General features: G+C 37.2%; 1 protein-coding gene across 5 annotated transcripts in view; it reads right to left on the reverse strand.

Annotated features, from left to right (window-relative positions):
* ARMC8 (armadillo repeat containing 8) overlaps nt 1-14887 on the reverse strand; it is a 120793-nt gene that overhangs the window by 87472 nt on the left and 18434 nt on the right. For 4 of the 5 annotated variants that reach the window (XM_060196735.1, XM_060196742.1, XM_060196750.1 and 1 more), the window contains exon 2: nt 12165-12241. The exons of the other annotated variant lie outside the window; for it this stretch is intronic. In XM_060196735.1, coding sequence (XP_060052718.1) covers nt 12165-12241 — 77 coding nt within the window. The remainder of the gene's footprint in view (nt 1-12164; nt 12242-14887) is intronic. 5 annotated transcript variants of the gene reach the window in all.

Consider the following 14887-nt stretch of genomic DNA (forward strand, 5'->3'; position numbering starts at 1 on the left):
TGACCCCCTAGCTATATATACTGTTGAAGTAATTTTAGTCAATCAACTATGAGCACATTTATTTCTGATTAGTAAAAATAACATAAAATTTACCTGAAACCTAATACTTTATAAAAGCAAATTTTAAATTATAGAATAGAGCCTCAGGCTAAATAGCATTTAGATTCTGAGCCATTAGTATTTTTCACTTACATAAAGAAGCTTTTGTATGGGATATTGTGCATTTTTAAATCTAACTATTGTAAATAAGTCCAAAAGTACATCAGACATTGAAAACTGCAAGATGAGTACAACATTTGACTTACTCAGGGCTGTGTAGTGGCACATCTGGTTGACCATACATGTTACAGTGCACAAAAACCTGGGTTTGAGCCCCTGGTTCCCACCTGCAGGGGGAAAGCTTTGCAAGTGTTGAAACAGGGCTGCAGCTGTCTCTTTTTCTCTCTCCCTATTTCCCCCTACCTGTTTGATTTCTGGATGTCTCGTCCCAATAAAGACAATCAAAATAAATTTTACTATTAAAAAAGTGTGACTTACCTAAAAAGAACAATAAATCACTGTTGATTAAGGTGTGTGTGTGTGTGTGTGTGTGTGTGTGTGTGTGTTGTGTGTGTGTGTGCATTCGTGCACACATATGTGCACATAACAGGTACAAATCAGCATGGTAAATTTACAGAATTATTTGGACTTGGAAAATTATAAGCCACTTACTCTATCCCTATAATTATAACTATTACAACCCTGAGAATATAGTATCCAAGCACTTAAGTGCAATGTGCTTGGTACTATCCAGAATGGTTAGAATATGACAGATTTTCAATTACCAATGAAAGTTACCTAAATTTCCTATGTGAATGATCAATTTTTAAAGAATTAGATAATAAAGGCAGGGGAAACAGCATAATGGTTATGCAAAAGACTTTCATGCCTGAGGCTCTGAAGTCCAAGGTTCATTGCCCAGCACCACTGTGTAAGCTAGAGCAGTGTTCTAGAGTTTTTCTCAGTATCTCTCTGCATCTTTCTGTATCACTAAAATTAAATAAGTATTTTTAAAAAATAATTAGATAATTACTTACTATTAAAACTAAAGTTAGTTTCGCGGCAGAACATAGGACTTGAAAACCTGAGGTTCTCAGTTCAAACCCTCCTCACTCAGCAGGTATTGGAGTGAAACTCACTTTGCTCTTTAAGGAGTGTACACTATCCCTCTCCCTCTTTCCTCTCTCTGACACTCCAGCTCGTAGGAAATTTTTTTTTAAAAAAGAACCAAACAATTTTAATAAAAGGCTTTCACTTTGAAGGAACATGAGGAATACAGAGTATACTTAAATTTTCAGCTTAGGTAGTGTGAACCTATACATGAGAACAGAACTGAGAATCAACTAATTTTGTTCATTCTTGTCAACAAATTATCCCATGGTATAGATTTCTGGAATGCATGCTGTTGTTAGATCAGTTCTGATTTATATAAATAGTACTTTGGAAACTACAATTCATTGTATTTAACCCTTTGCTTTTACCAACATATGACTACAAAATACCTTACATTCTCCAAAAATAAATAATATAATGAAATAATTACATTAATAATGTCTATCAAAATATTTATATAGCATGTTGATATTCTTATATATGTAACCACTTTGAAGAACATAAAAATTTACTAGAACATTATGGGATAATATAGCAACACATAATCAGTTTATTAATATGAAACATATATTTACATGTAGCTATAAATGCATAGCTACATGGTATATACAAAGTTACTATCACATTCACAGTTTATGTCTCTTTACATAAAGGTCAATTTGATCTAATAACTTCCGGACACTCTTGTCAACATAATTCTCTGACTGACCTGTAACAGAATACATAGTTTTTGTTTGCTTGTTTGTTAAGTACTATTCAAGATCATTGCTTCATTTGGTATCATTTATGATTATAATATTTTAAAAGTAACATGTATGTTACTATTTATATTTACATAAGTGTGAGTATATATATACACATACTTTAAAAAATATATTTATTTATTTATTTATTCCCTTTAGTTGCCCTTGTTTTATTGTTGTAGTTATTATTGTTGTTGTTCTAGGATACTTTTTGAATTATCTTAAAACTCATCTTCAAGGAGTCAGCCTGTAGCGCAGCGGGTTAAGCACGGGTGGTGCAAAGCACAAGGACTGGTGTAAGTATCCAGTTCGAGCCCCCGGCTCCCCACCTGCAGGGGAGTCGCTTCACAAACGGTGAAGCAGGTCTGCAGATGTCTGTCTTTCTCTCCCCGTCTTCCCCTCTTCTCTCCATTTCTCTCCTATCCAACATCAATGACATCATTAACAACAATAATAACTACAACAATAAAACAATAATGGCAACAAAGGGGAATAAAGAAATTAAAAAAAAAAACTCTTCAACTTAAATTTTTTTCTTTTTTTAAATTTTTTATTATCTTTATGTATTTATTGGATAGAGACAGCCAGAAATTGAGAGAGAAGGGGAGACAGAGAGAGAGAGAGAGACAGAGAGACACCTTCAGCCCTGCTTCACCACTCATGAAGCTTTCCCCTTGCAGGTGGGGATCAAGGGCTTGAATCTGGGTCCTTGTGCACTGTAACATGTGTGTTCAACCAGGTGTGCCACCACCTGGCCATCTTAAAAATTTTTTTCAATTCAAAAATTTCACTTTAGGGGGTCTATAAGAAGGTGATACACTCTACTGACCCAGTGGTACATAATTTTCTAGGATCAGAAAATCAAGAAATCCTTACCAAAGAAAAGTTTTCATCAGTACATTAAAATACATCAAAGATATTGATGAAAGCTAGATAGCCCTATAGAATCTACAACTGTCTGAGTTTTCCAGAGTTTTTTGGTTCTATTAAACTCTGAATCTACAAGTCAGTCACATTTACTTATACCATCTTAATCCTTCAACAAAAGATCATATAAATACATTCATTGTTTTCATAGAGAATCACTAACACCAATTAAAAAGAAAACCACTTAAATAGCTCTTAAACATATTTAACAAACACACACACACACACGTTTTTAAGGAGCTCTGATTCATAATTTATAAAAACATTTTAAGGTTTTTTTTTGCCTCCAGTATTGTTTCATTGGAATTTTGTGCCTGCACCATCCTATCACTCGCAGACTTTTTGTTTTCCCTACAGAGAGTGAAAGAAAGAGGGAGAAAGACAGAGGAGAGACACCACAGCACTGCTCCACTACTTGTGAAGCTTCCCCTTTGCACAGTGTTCCTGTATGATGGCCAGAGGCTTGAACCTGGGTCATCTCACATAGTGAAGCACGTGCCATACCAGGTGAGCTAGAAGCCAGCCCCCTGAATAGCTACTCTTTACCTATGATACTTAACATGGATGAACTAATTCCAAAGTACCTTCAACACCTCCCCCAAAAAGAATCTTGTAGTTGTTTCAATTGTATGCCATACACAGATCCTCAACATAGGGAGCTCAGAATTTGAAGTGTAGCACAGTTATATCTGATACCTCTACACTGTTTAGAGGTTGTAAAGACTATAGTTTATACTAACACAACTGTCCTCCCTATTCTCTTGAAGATGATCTTCCATTTGATTACATGCTTAAAATTTTGATCTTTAGGAGCTGATTCTATATTTAAATCTCTGATACAAGACCATTTGAATTTATGCTAAATATAGAACTAGCAAAAAATCTATCTCTAGATAACTTCATTCTACAACTGTAATGGAAGCATTTCTAATGGTCAGTGTTAATCTTCAACAATGAGCATACTCACTAGCCAGGATTATATATATACATATATATATATGTATATATATATATATATATACACACACACATATTATCTTTTATGTAATAGATTATCTACAAAGACAGTCCCAATATATCAATTTTGTTTTCCCTGTTTTATATGTTCACACTCTTCACTGAGGAAAATCAAACTTAGAAACTATCAAACTAAAAAAATGATAAAATTCTATTTCCAGCTGACAACTACTTTATATCTTTACAATCAAATGTTTTTTTTTTTCCCCTTCCAGGGTTATTGCTGGGGCTCGAGCCTGCACTATGAATCCACTGCTCCTGGAGGCTATTTTACCCCCTTTTTTGTTGCCCTTGTTTATATACATATATATATATATATATATCATTATTGTGGTTATCATTATTATTGATGTTGTTGTATAGGACAGAGATAGGGAGAGGAGGGGAAGACAGAGAGGGGGAGAGAAAGATAGACACCTACAGACATGCCTCACTGCTTGTGGGGCGAACCCCCTCTGCAGGTGGGGAGCTGGGCGTTCTAACCGGGATTCTTACGCCCAGTCCTTGCGCTTCACACCATGTGAGCTTAAGCGGGGCCGCTACCGCCCCGCCTTACAACCCAATGCTTTATATTCAAAGGTGTTTACTTCTGTTGGGACATGAATGTAATTAGCATAATTACTGATGGACGTAATTAGTATACAGCTGACGTCAGCCTAAGCGTCATCCTGTCTAAAGTTCCCTTTCGTTCCTGCGAACTCAAGCTGCAGCTCTCTTCTTCCTGTGCACTCTTGGTGCCTGCTCTTGTCCCCAGGCACCGCTATGCCCAATTTCCCAGGAGATGTACATGTGGAGCTCAGCTCTCATAAAACTAGCTTACAAGACTCATGTGCTACTTCTATAATGACTAGCCAATATTGCCTATTTTTTTACCCCTAAATAATACTGTCTGTACCGTAATACAGTAAACTCCCCATTTGTCTTAAACCCCAAGCAAAGTTGCGCCCAAAGTTTTTTTATTTGTTTTTATAACATATTTATTTTAAATATTTATTTATTCCCTTTTGTTGACCTTGTTTTATTGTTGTTATTGATGTCGTCATTGTTGGATAGGACAGAGAGAAATGGAGAGAGGAGGGGAAGACAGAGAGGGGAAGAGAAAGATAGACGACACCTGCAGACCTGCTTCACCACTTGTGACGCGACTCCCCTGCAGGGGGCTTGAACCGGGATCCTTAGGCCCGCGTCCTTGCGCTTTGCGTTACCTACAGTTAACCTGCTGCGCTATCGCCCAACTCCCAGATTTTTAAAATTTTTTAATTACTGTACTTTTGCCTCTATTTTTTCTTTCCTGTAAGTTAGTAAGCTACCTTTGGTTGTTTACACTCTATGGTCTCCTCCCTTCTATCTGCCTGTTTTTGTCTAGTAACGGTTTTCATGTGACTCAATGGAGACTGTGAAATGCATATAAAAAGGGCAAATTGATTAACACCCTTTTCATAAATGTTATTATGGTTCCTCTATCCTCTATCAATATTGCATTGTCTTCTCAAACAGTGATAAAGCTTAAGAAAAAAAATTAAGCCAAAAAGAATGTCTGGGTAACAGTCACAAAGGAATATGCCTATGCTAGTCTGACATAAAATGAAAAGATTTGGGGTGACCTATTCCTCTAAAACTACAACTGTACCACTTTATCTAAGGTTTTCATTTCCAGAGTTTTAAGTTACTCATAGTCAACCAGTCTGAAAATATTATGTACAATTAAAGTATTCTGAGAGAAAATAGATACTGCAATTGCAAAACTTTTATTATTCCTCAAGATAGTGGAGTCTATATATAGCAAACCTACAGCCAACATCATACTCAATGGAGAGAAGCTGAAAGCATTCCCCCTCAGATCAGGGACTAGACAGGGCTGCCCACTGTCACCGTTACTCTTCAACATAGTATTGGAAGTTCTTGCCATAGCAATCAGGCAAGAGAAAGAAATCAAAGGAATACAGATTGGAAGGGAAGAAGTCAAGCTCTCACTATTTGCAGATGATATGATAGTATACATAGAAAGACCTAAAGAATCCAGTAGAAAATTACTGGAAGTTGTTAGGCAATATAGCAAGGTATCAGGCTACAAAATCAATGTACAAAAATCAGTGGCATTTCTTTATGCAAACACTAAATCTGAAGAAGAAGACATCCAGAAATCACTCCCATTTACTGTTTCAGCAAAATCAATCAAATACCTAGGAATAAAGTTGACCAAAGAAGTGAAAGACTTGTATGCTAAAAACTATGAGTCGCTACTCAAGGAGATAGAAACAGATACCAAGAAATGGAAAGATATCCCATGCTCATGGATTGGAAGAATAAATATCATCAAAATGAACATTCTCCCCAGAGCCATATACAAATTTAATGCAATACCCATCAAAGTTCCACCAAGCTTCTTTAAGAGAATAGAACAAACACTACAATCATTTATCTGGAACCTGAAAACACCTAGAATTGCCAAAAACATCCTAAGGAAAAGAAACAGAAATGGAGGCATCACACTCCCAGACCTTAAACTATATTATAAAGCCATCATCATCAAAACAGCATGGTACTGGAACAAAAATAGGCACACAGACCAGTGGAACAGAATTGAAAGCCCAGAAGTAAATCCCAACACCTATGGACATCTAATCTTTGATAAGGGGGCCCAAAGGATTAAATGGAAGAAGGAGGCTCTCTTCAATAAATGGTGCTGGGAAAACTGGGTTGAAACATGCAGAAGAATGAAATTGAACCACTCTATCTCACCAGAAACAAAAATCAACTCCAAATGGATCAAAGACCTAGATGTCAGACCAGAAACAATCAAATACTTAGAGGAAAACATTGGTAAAACACTTTCCCATCTACACCTCAAGGACATCTTTGATGAATCAAACCCAATTGCAAGGAAGACCAAAGCAGAAACAAACCAATGGGACTACATCAAATTGAAAAGCTTCTGCACATCCAAAGAAACTATTAAACAAACAGAGAGACCCCTCACAGAATGGGAGAAGATCTTCACATGCCAGACATCAGACAAGAAACTAATCACCAAAATATATAAAGAGCTCAGCAAACTTTGCACCAAAAAAGCAAATGACCCCATCCAAAAATGGGCAGAGGAAATGAACAAAACATTCACCACAGAGGAGATCCAAAAGGCTAACAAACATATGAAAAACTGCTCTAGGTCACTGATTGTCAGAGAAATGCAAATTAAGACAACACTAAGATACCACCTCACTCCTGCAAGAATGGCATACATCAAAAAGGACAGCAGCAACAAATGCTGGAGAGGATGTGGGGACAGAGGAACCCTTTTACATTGCTGGTGGGAATGTAAATTGGTACAGCCTCTGTGGAGAGCAGTCTGGAAAACTCTCAGAAGGCTAGACATGGACCTTCCATATGACCCAATAATTCCTCTCCTGGGGTTATACCCCAAGGACTTCATAACACCCAACCAAAAAGAGGTGTGTACTCCTATGTTCATAGCAGCACAATTCATAATAGCTAAAACCTGGAAGCAACCCAGGTGCCCAACAACAGATGAATGGCTGAGAAAGCTGTGGTATATATACACAATGGAATACTATGCAGCTATCAAGAACAATGAACCCACCTTCTCTGACCCATCTTGGACAGAGCTAGAAGGAATTATGTTAAGTGAACTAAGTCAGAAAGTTAAAGATGAGTATGGGATGATCCCACTCATCAACAGAAGCTGACTTAGAAGATCTGAAAGGGAAACTAAAAGCAGGACCTGATCAAATTGTAAGTAGGGCACCAAAGTAAAAACCCAGTGGTGAGGGGTAGACATGTAGCTTCCTGGGCCAGTGGGGGGTGGGAGTGGGCGGGAGGGATGGGTCACGGTCCTTTGGTGATGGGAATGGTGTTTATGTACACTCCTAGCAAAATGTAGACATATAAATCAGTAGTTAATTAATATGAGAGGGGGAAATCAATTGTATGTCTCAAAGGTTCTCAAAAGACAAACTTGAATCTTTTAAATAGATAGGCTACATATTTGATATGCGGACTCTCTCAAAAGCCTAGACCAAGTAGATTAGAAGCTTCCAATAGCACAGCTATATACAAGATACTGGGTACTGTACAGCAAACCATAACAAAGGGACTTTTCAAAGTTAACCCTATTAACAAATAATGTGATGATAATATTAACTATTGATTGTCTTTTTGAACCCTAAGACAGCAGGAACCTCACATCTTCACTATAGAGCCCCTACTTCCCTCAGTCCTGGCACCCTTGGACAGGGCCCACTTTCCCGTATGCATCTCCCAATCCAAACCAAATAATATTGCATCCGCCGATCACAACCTAACCAAAGCAACGATTGCCATCTCAACATGCTTCACCTCAGACTGTATCCAGAGACTTCACGTGTGGAATGACAACCCTTCAGCTTCATTACTCGGGTGAGACCTTTCCTTTAATAGTACACTCTAATTTCATCTCAGGTGGTTCACTTTCTAACAAAGTCCCATAACCTAGACATACACCAGTTTCTGTGAGAGAGAGCTTATGTGCACACGTATCCATAAACTACTGCAAAATATATACCTGAAAGCAGGATTACACTAGAGTTTGCAGTGAGTACCTCCCTAACACTTCCTCTCCACTATTCCAAACTTGGGATCCATGATTGCTCAACAAATTGTTTGGCTTTGTATGTTAACTCTCTTTTCAATCACCAGGTTCCAGATGCCACCAGGATGCTGACTAGGCTTCCCTGGATTGAAGACCCCACCAATGTGTCCTGGAGCTCAGATTCCCCAGAGACACACCTTACTAGGGAAAGAGAGAGGCAGACTGGGAGTATGGACCGACCAGTCAACGCCCATGTTCAGCGGGGAAGCAATTACAGAAGCCAGACCCTCTACCTTCTGCAACCCTCAACGACCCTGGGTCCATGCTCCCAGAGGGCTAGAGAATGGGAAGGCTATCATGGGAGAGGGTGGGTTATGGGGATTGGGTGGTGGGAATTGTGTGGAGTTGTACCCCTCCTACCTTATGCCTTTGTTCACTAATCCTTTCTTAAATAAAAAATTAAAAAAAAAAAAAAAAGAAAATCAGTTATTAGTGATAATTCATATTAATACTAATTAATAAATTAAATATTAGCTCTTACTAATTTTCTTCAAGACTTTAGTTAAGTCTGTTGTTTCCAGAACCAAAAACAGTAAAATTTCATTATTTTTTTGCTCTGAAAAAAAAAAAAAAAAATTAAGCCAAAAAGAATGTCTGGGTAACAGTCACAAAGGAATATGCCTATGCTAGTCTGACATAAAATGAAAAGATTTGGGGTGACCTATTCCTCTAAAACTACAACTGTACCACTTTATCTAAGGTTTTCATTTCCAGAGTTTTAAGTTACTCATAGTCAACCAGTCTGAAAATATTATGTACAATTAAAGTATTCTGAGAGAAAATAGATACTGCAATTGCAAAACTTTTATTACATTATGTTGTTAGGATCGTTCTATTTTATTTTATTTTTTAATGGCCTAAAAGGAATTGTTCTATTTTATTATCAGTTACAGCTGATCTCCTGCTGTGTTTAATTTCTCAGTTAAGCTTTGTTAATCACATATGTATAAGAAAAGAACAGTGAATTTACATAAACCTGCAATTTAGGAAACTAATGGGGGGGTCTTGGAAAATATACCAGCAGACAAGGGAGGAGCTGTATGACAAATTTTAAGTATTATTAATATAGAAGCATTATATTTAGTATTATTATATGCAGCAGTGTTAAGTACTCATACTATATCAGTATTGTTTATGGGTAAGCAGTAATCCCATTTATGAAAGGCACTATCATTCACATTCTCTTCTTTGAATCAATTTTAATCTCTCCTCCTTTTTTACTTGAACTATTTTATCTATGTGATATTTTCTGAGTTTCCCTTTGCCTTCCTTGAAAAGAATCACCTTGCTTTTGAAATTGTCTTAAATTAAGATGAATGACAACCAATAACTTAGGTCCCAATTTGTGAGAAATAACATAACAGGTTCTCAATTTTATATTTCTGTGTTTAATTCTTACAACTGGAAATTACTGGCGGTGCTGCACTCCCTTTGAAGATGGTGAAGTTGAACCTTAAGAAAATTAGTAGTTTTCCCAAGCACACAGGTAAGAGAAGATTCCACTAGGAAGCATCAGAACCAGGAATTTAAATTTGTCCAACTACAAGAGATGCCCATACTTTTACCACTCCACAATTCCCTTCACAGCCTCATCTGTCTAAACTGACAAGTAGGTGTCTAAGACTTGATTTTTCAAGAGGCATCTTAACTGGCTTTCCACAACATACTCTCCCCACAAATTTTTAATATTTTACCTGAAGTTTTAGCAAATTTCTAGAAACTATAGTATTTCAGGGCTTTGCGTATGAATAATTTCTCCACTCTGGGTCACTTTTTCATTCAGATAGACAGAAAGAGGGAGAAGTACCACAGCACATAGCTCCCTCTATTGCCCTAGCACCTCTCTGTGGTGACTGGGCTGTAGAACCTTGGCCAAGTGAATCACATGCTACCTGGTGAGCTATTACTCTGGCCCTGCTTCAGTGGTCTCTAATAAATAAGTAATAAAGTTGACAACACCTGAGCTTACATCAGACACAACTCAAGACATAAAGAAGTCTTTCACATAGAAAGACTGAATGATATATGTAAACAGTGATAGATTTTTTTTTCTCCTAAACAGTCAGTAGCAAAATAATAAAGAAAAAAACAATACCACCCTCTGTTATTCAATGAGCAATTACTAAGTCTGACATTTTCCTTTTTTATGTAAACTTTATTGATAGTATGTTACAAGATTGTAAGATTACAGTGTATACTTCCACGTCACATCCAGCACCAAAGCTCCATACCCCCACCCTCCACCTCCCAAAGAGAACCACCATAGTTTTCACAAGATTTACAAAGAGTTTGCTTGCTTCTGTTTTAAGTCTGACATTTTCAACAAAACTATTTACTCAGCAATCTTTATCAACTACCCACATGTAAAGCTGCCTGGCTTATGTGGTCTGTCCATGGGAGAACATTAAACTAATCCCCTCAGTCACTTTGTATAGCAGATGAGTTTCATACTTTTCTGATAATAAACTAGTATAGGAAGAAGCTGATTAAATCATTATATAAAAACTTCTATTTAAGGGAAAAAAAGGAATTAGGGTCGGGCCTGGTTAGTCCTTGGATGAGAGGAAAAAGGAACCATTAAAAATAAAGAGAAAAGACAAAATATCAGTTTCTGTAAGCTGAGAAGGTAGGAAGATAAAGTGTTAAGTATCCTAGGTGGGGTTCCCTCCAACTCTTCACCTTTCCTTCCTGCTGAAGTTGAACAGACAAGCAGCCTTACTCACTTTTATCTTGCTTTCACTTTGTAAATAAACATCCAAGGTTGGATAGGGGGCTTAAGTAAGAATTTCAGTCAATACAACTTCTGTAAACAGGCATCCTAACTTTGCCATGACCGAACAAAAGTTAAATGAAAGGTACTATAGAGTAAAAGAAGAAGAAAGGGACTTAATTTGTAGTATTACTGTTGAATCTCATGGTAAGCCTTTTGTGTCCTCCTTTCCCTGAATATAGTTGAAGTCTGTGGGTCCTATGCATTTCCCAATCCTATATGGAATCTTAAACTAGAGCATCTTCTCTAGAACTAATGTGTTAGGGCATGGTAATCTGTTCTTAGAGAACACATCTTTCCATCACTTGCAAACTTATCACACTTGTCCTACTTGACTTTTTTCAAAACAATATCACCTAGGTATGCTCCTTAAAAATGTTCCCTCTCATTAAACACAAAAAGAATTTGGGAAAATGTTATATAGATTACTTACTCTGTAGTAAGTTTTCTAATGACTGCTTTCTAAGTATTGATATTTAGATCATGAATAGGAAATGCAAACCTTCAAATCTTAAGAGATAGTTTATGGACTAACCAAACACACACACACACAGGAAAAATCGTTTTTCATCTCTTTTAACTTATTTTTAAAAAAATCAATTTTATTCTCTAGCTTTTGTTGGGTAGTAGAGTCAGAAAAATTATAACATCTGAAGCCATCATCTGAAGCAAATCACAAAATAATACAGTATCACTCATAATACCAAATAGCTAAATTATCTAACTAGTTAACAGCTACCTACCAGACAGTATTCTGTAATGCAACATTAAAATCATGCATGTCAAGGCATCTTTCCAAAATGGAAGAAAAAAGTTGTAAGTCTGTGTACTCACATATCTGATAGATTCATGAAACATGAAAATAAGCAAGACTTTTTTGATAGACTCTTAAATACATACTACTTACATGACACCTTGTAGAACTTTCTGGGGATCAGGGTCAAATAGCCTGTCAACATAGTGGCGACTGCTAGCTGTTACTTCCTAGAAAGTGGGGGGAAAAATTATAACATCTGAAGCCATGCAAATCACAAAATACACAGTACCACTCATAATACCAAATAGCTAAATTATCTAATTTAAGGTACATGCATTAGCTCTCATAAAATACATCATTCCCAAAAACGTGTGTAACAAGACAAACAGTAAACTGGGGAAGAAGGCAGATACCTGGCTCTCATTTCAAAAACGTAACTGGTCAGTGACAGGCCCTGTGCTGTCTAGTGAGCTTTGCTGACAGGAAAACTGAGCTGTATTAAGAAGGAAGCTGCATTTCTTAACTATTGCAAGTCATTTACGTAGAAACACTTGATTTTGTGTAGTACTCACTAATGAGGGAATTAATCTGGCCCTCAGGAAGGAAAAAAGGTTACAGACTTCATGAACATTCAAAAGGGGTAATCTGGAACAGGTATAAGAGGAAGACCCTCAGACTGATGCAGAGGAGCTATATTGCTAGGAGGCAGAAGGGCAAGAGGGAGAGAGAGAAGAGTGGGAAGGGAGAAGGGGAGAAAGAAAACAAGTGAAAGAAAGAAAGGAAAGAAAAAAAAGACAGTGCGTGCTCATGAACGCAAGCCTTGTCACATTTTGTATGGGGAAAACACTAATAATAAAGTGGTTTGCAGGACCAACAGAGTTACCTGGTCCAACTATGTAAAGCTGAGAGAAGAGGAGTGTTCGAACATTAAAAGCAAGGGGAGATACTTCCTTTACTTGGATGGTGGGATTTATTTACTTTGTTATATTATTTCTTATTCCCTCTAGTGTACATTTCTTATGATGGTTAATACTTATCTTTTATGTTTAATTCTTAATATTTTACATTATTTAAAACAGAAAAAAAAGTTTTACAAGCAGAGAAAAAGGGTTTTTCTTCCTTGCTCTTTCATTCTGATGCCTGCTGGAATATGTTCAATTACTGCCAACACTTTGCAACAAATTATCTACAGAAGAAAAATATTTTTCCAGTTTACCCAGAATAACTAATCAGAAAAGAGTTGCCAACATATCTGAATATCAAAAATAACTCAAAGAAAAACAATATCACCTCCAATTTCTTAACAATACAGTTAATACAGAATCAAAACTGTCAAAAATACCTTCAAAGGCAGCTCAAATACCCACTTTTAGGATGTACTCTGTTTATAAAAGGCAAGCAGGAGCAGCAAACAAAAAAGACTGATGAAAATTCTGCCCACAAGGGTGCCAGTAAAGAAGTTGCCTCCAGGCAGCGGTAGACGGCATAATGGTTGTGCAAAGACTCTTATGTCTGAAGCTCCAAAGTCCCAGGTTCCATCCCCTGCACCACCACAAACCAGAGCTGAGCAGTGCTCTGGCAAACAAACATACAAATAAATAAATAAATAAATAAATAAAGGAGTTGCCTCAAAATAGCAGAATTATAATGCAGGTCTCTCCCAACTGGTTGGCTAACAAATGAAGGATGATTTGTACGCAGATGTCAGATTGTCCTGCGTTAGTTACGGATACAAACAACTATATGAATACATAAGAAATGAAATATTTGGAGCAAAATCCTGGGAGCAAAATCTGAAAATCATATTCTTGTAATAAAAAGGAACATGTGCTTTTCTGGTTTTCCAACACAGAAACGTTCTTCTGAGCACCACAGGCTCTGAGCTTACCTCTTACCCAAAAACCTGTGGTCTTACTGTTTTTCTCCACAAACTATGGCATAGTTCTGAGTCTCTTGCCTCTCAAGCTTTTAAAAAGGTACTTGTGTTGCTGAGGACACAGCTCAGCTGGCAGAGCACAGTACCCACCTGCCAGAGGTTCCCAGTTAGACCTCTAGCACGTCATGTACAAGGCTGGTGCCCTGCTTGTTGTGTTCTCTCAAGTCAAACTCTCTCACACATACAATACATATTTGTTTAAAAAGTACTTCCATTTAATACCTGTACCTTAAACAACATAATTTCCCCATTAATAGCAACTCTTTGTACTGTTCTGAGTCTAGTTCATTTTTTTTTTTTTAATCAGCTCTGGCTTATGGTGGTGCCAGGAACTGAACCTGGGGACCTTGGAGCTTCAGGCATGAAAAGTTGTTTCTTTCAAACAGGCACTGAGTACTTACTATATGCCTGACCCTAAGGAAAGTGTCTTTTTTTTTAACTTAATAAACCATAGTTCCTGTCCTAGAGAAATCATATTCTGTTGTAACTGTGTTAATGTTTATACTTCCTACTAGAATACAAGACAGAAGAAGTATGTAAACATAAAGGCAGTACTGAAGAAGGAATTAAATTGGGAGAATCAATGAAGCCTTCTTGGAGGAGCTGGTTTTGGAAAGTGAGTAGGAAATGGACAAGGAAAGAATCACTATCACAGACATAACCATAAGGCATGTGGAGACAACACCCATATAACATCCATCACCAAGTATATCAGCTGCTGGCACAGAAAAACAAGGGAGCGTAGAGAAGCAGCCACAGAATGCAAAACACAGAAGGCTAGCCAGCAGCTGGCCCAGAAGTGGAAAGTCAGGGGATGTGATTGCTTATTCAACCTTATTGGACTCTGCTATTGGCAAACATTTTCATTTAACTGTCTATATGGGGCAATTTTCTCATTTCCCTACTTTCTTCTTGCAAATCATTTCTTTTTTTTAAA

The sequence above is a fragment of the Erinaceus europaeus genome, chromosome 1 (genome assembly GCF_950295315.1).
Source record: "Erinaceus europaeus chromosome 1, mEriEur2.1, whole genome shotgun sequence".
Taxonomy (NCBI): domain Eukaryota; kingdom Metazoa; phylum Chordata; class Mammalia; order Eulipotyphla; family Erinaceidae; genus Erinaceus; species Erinaceus europaeus.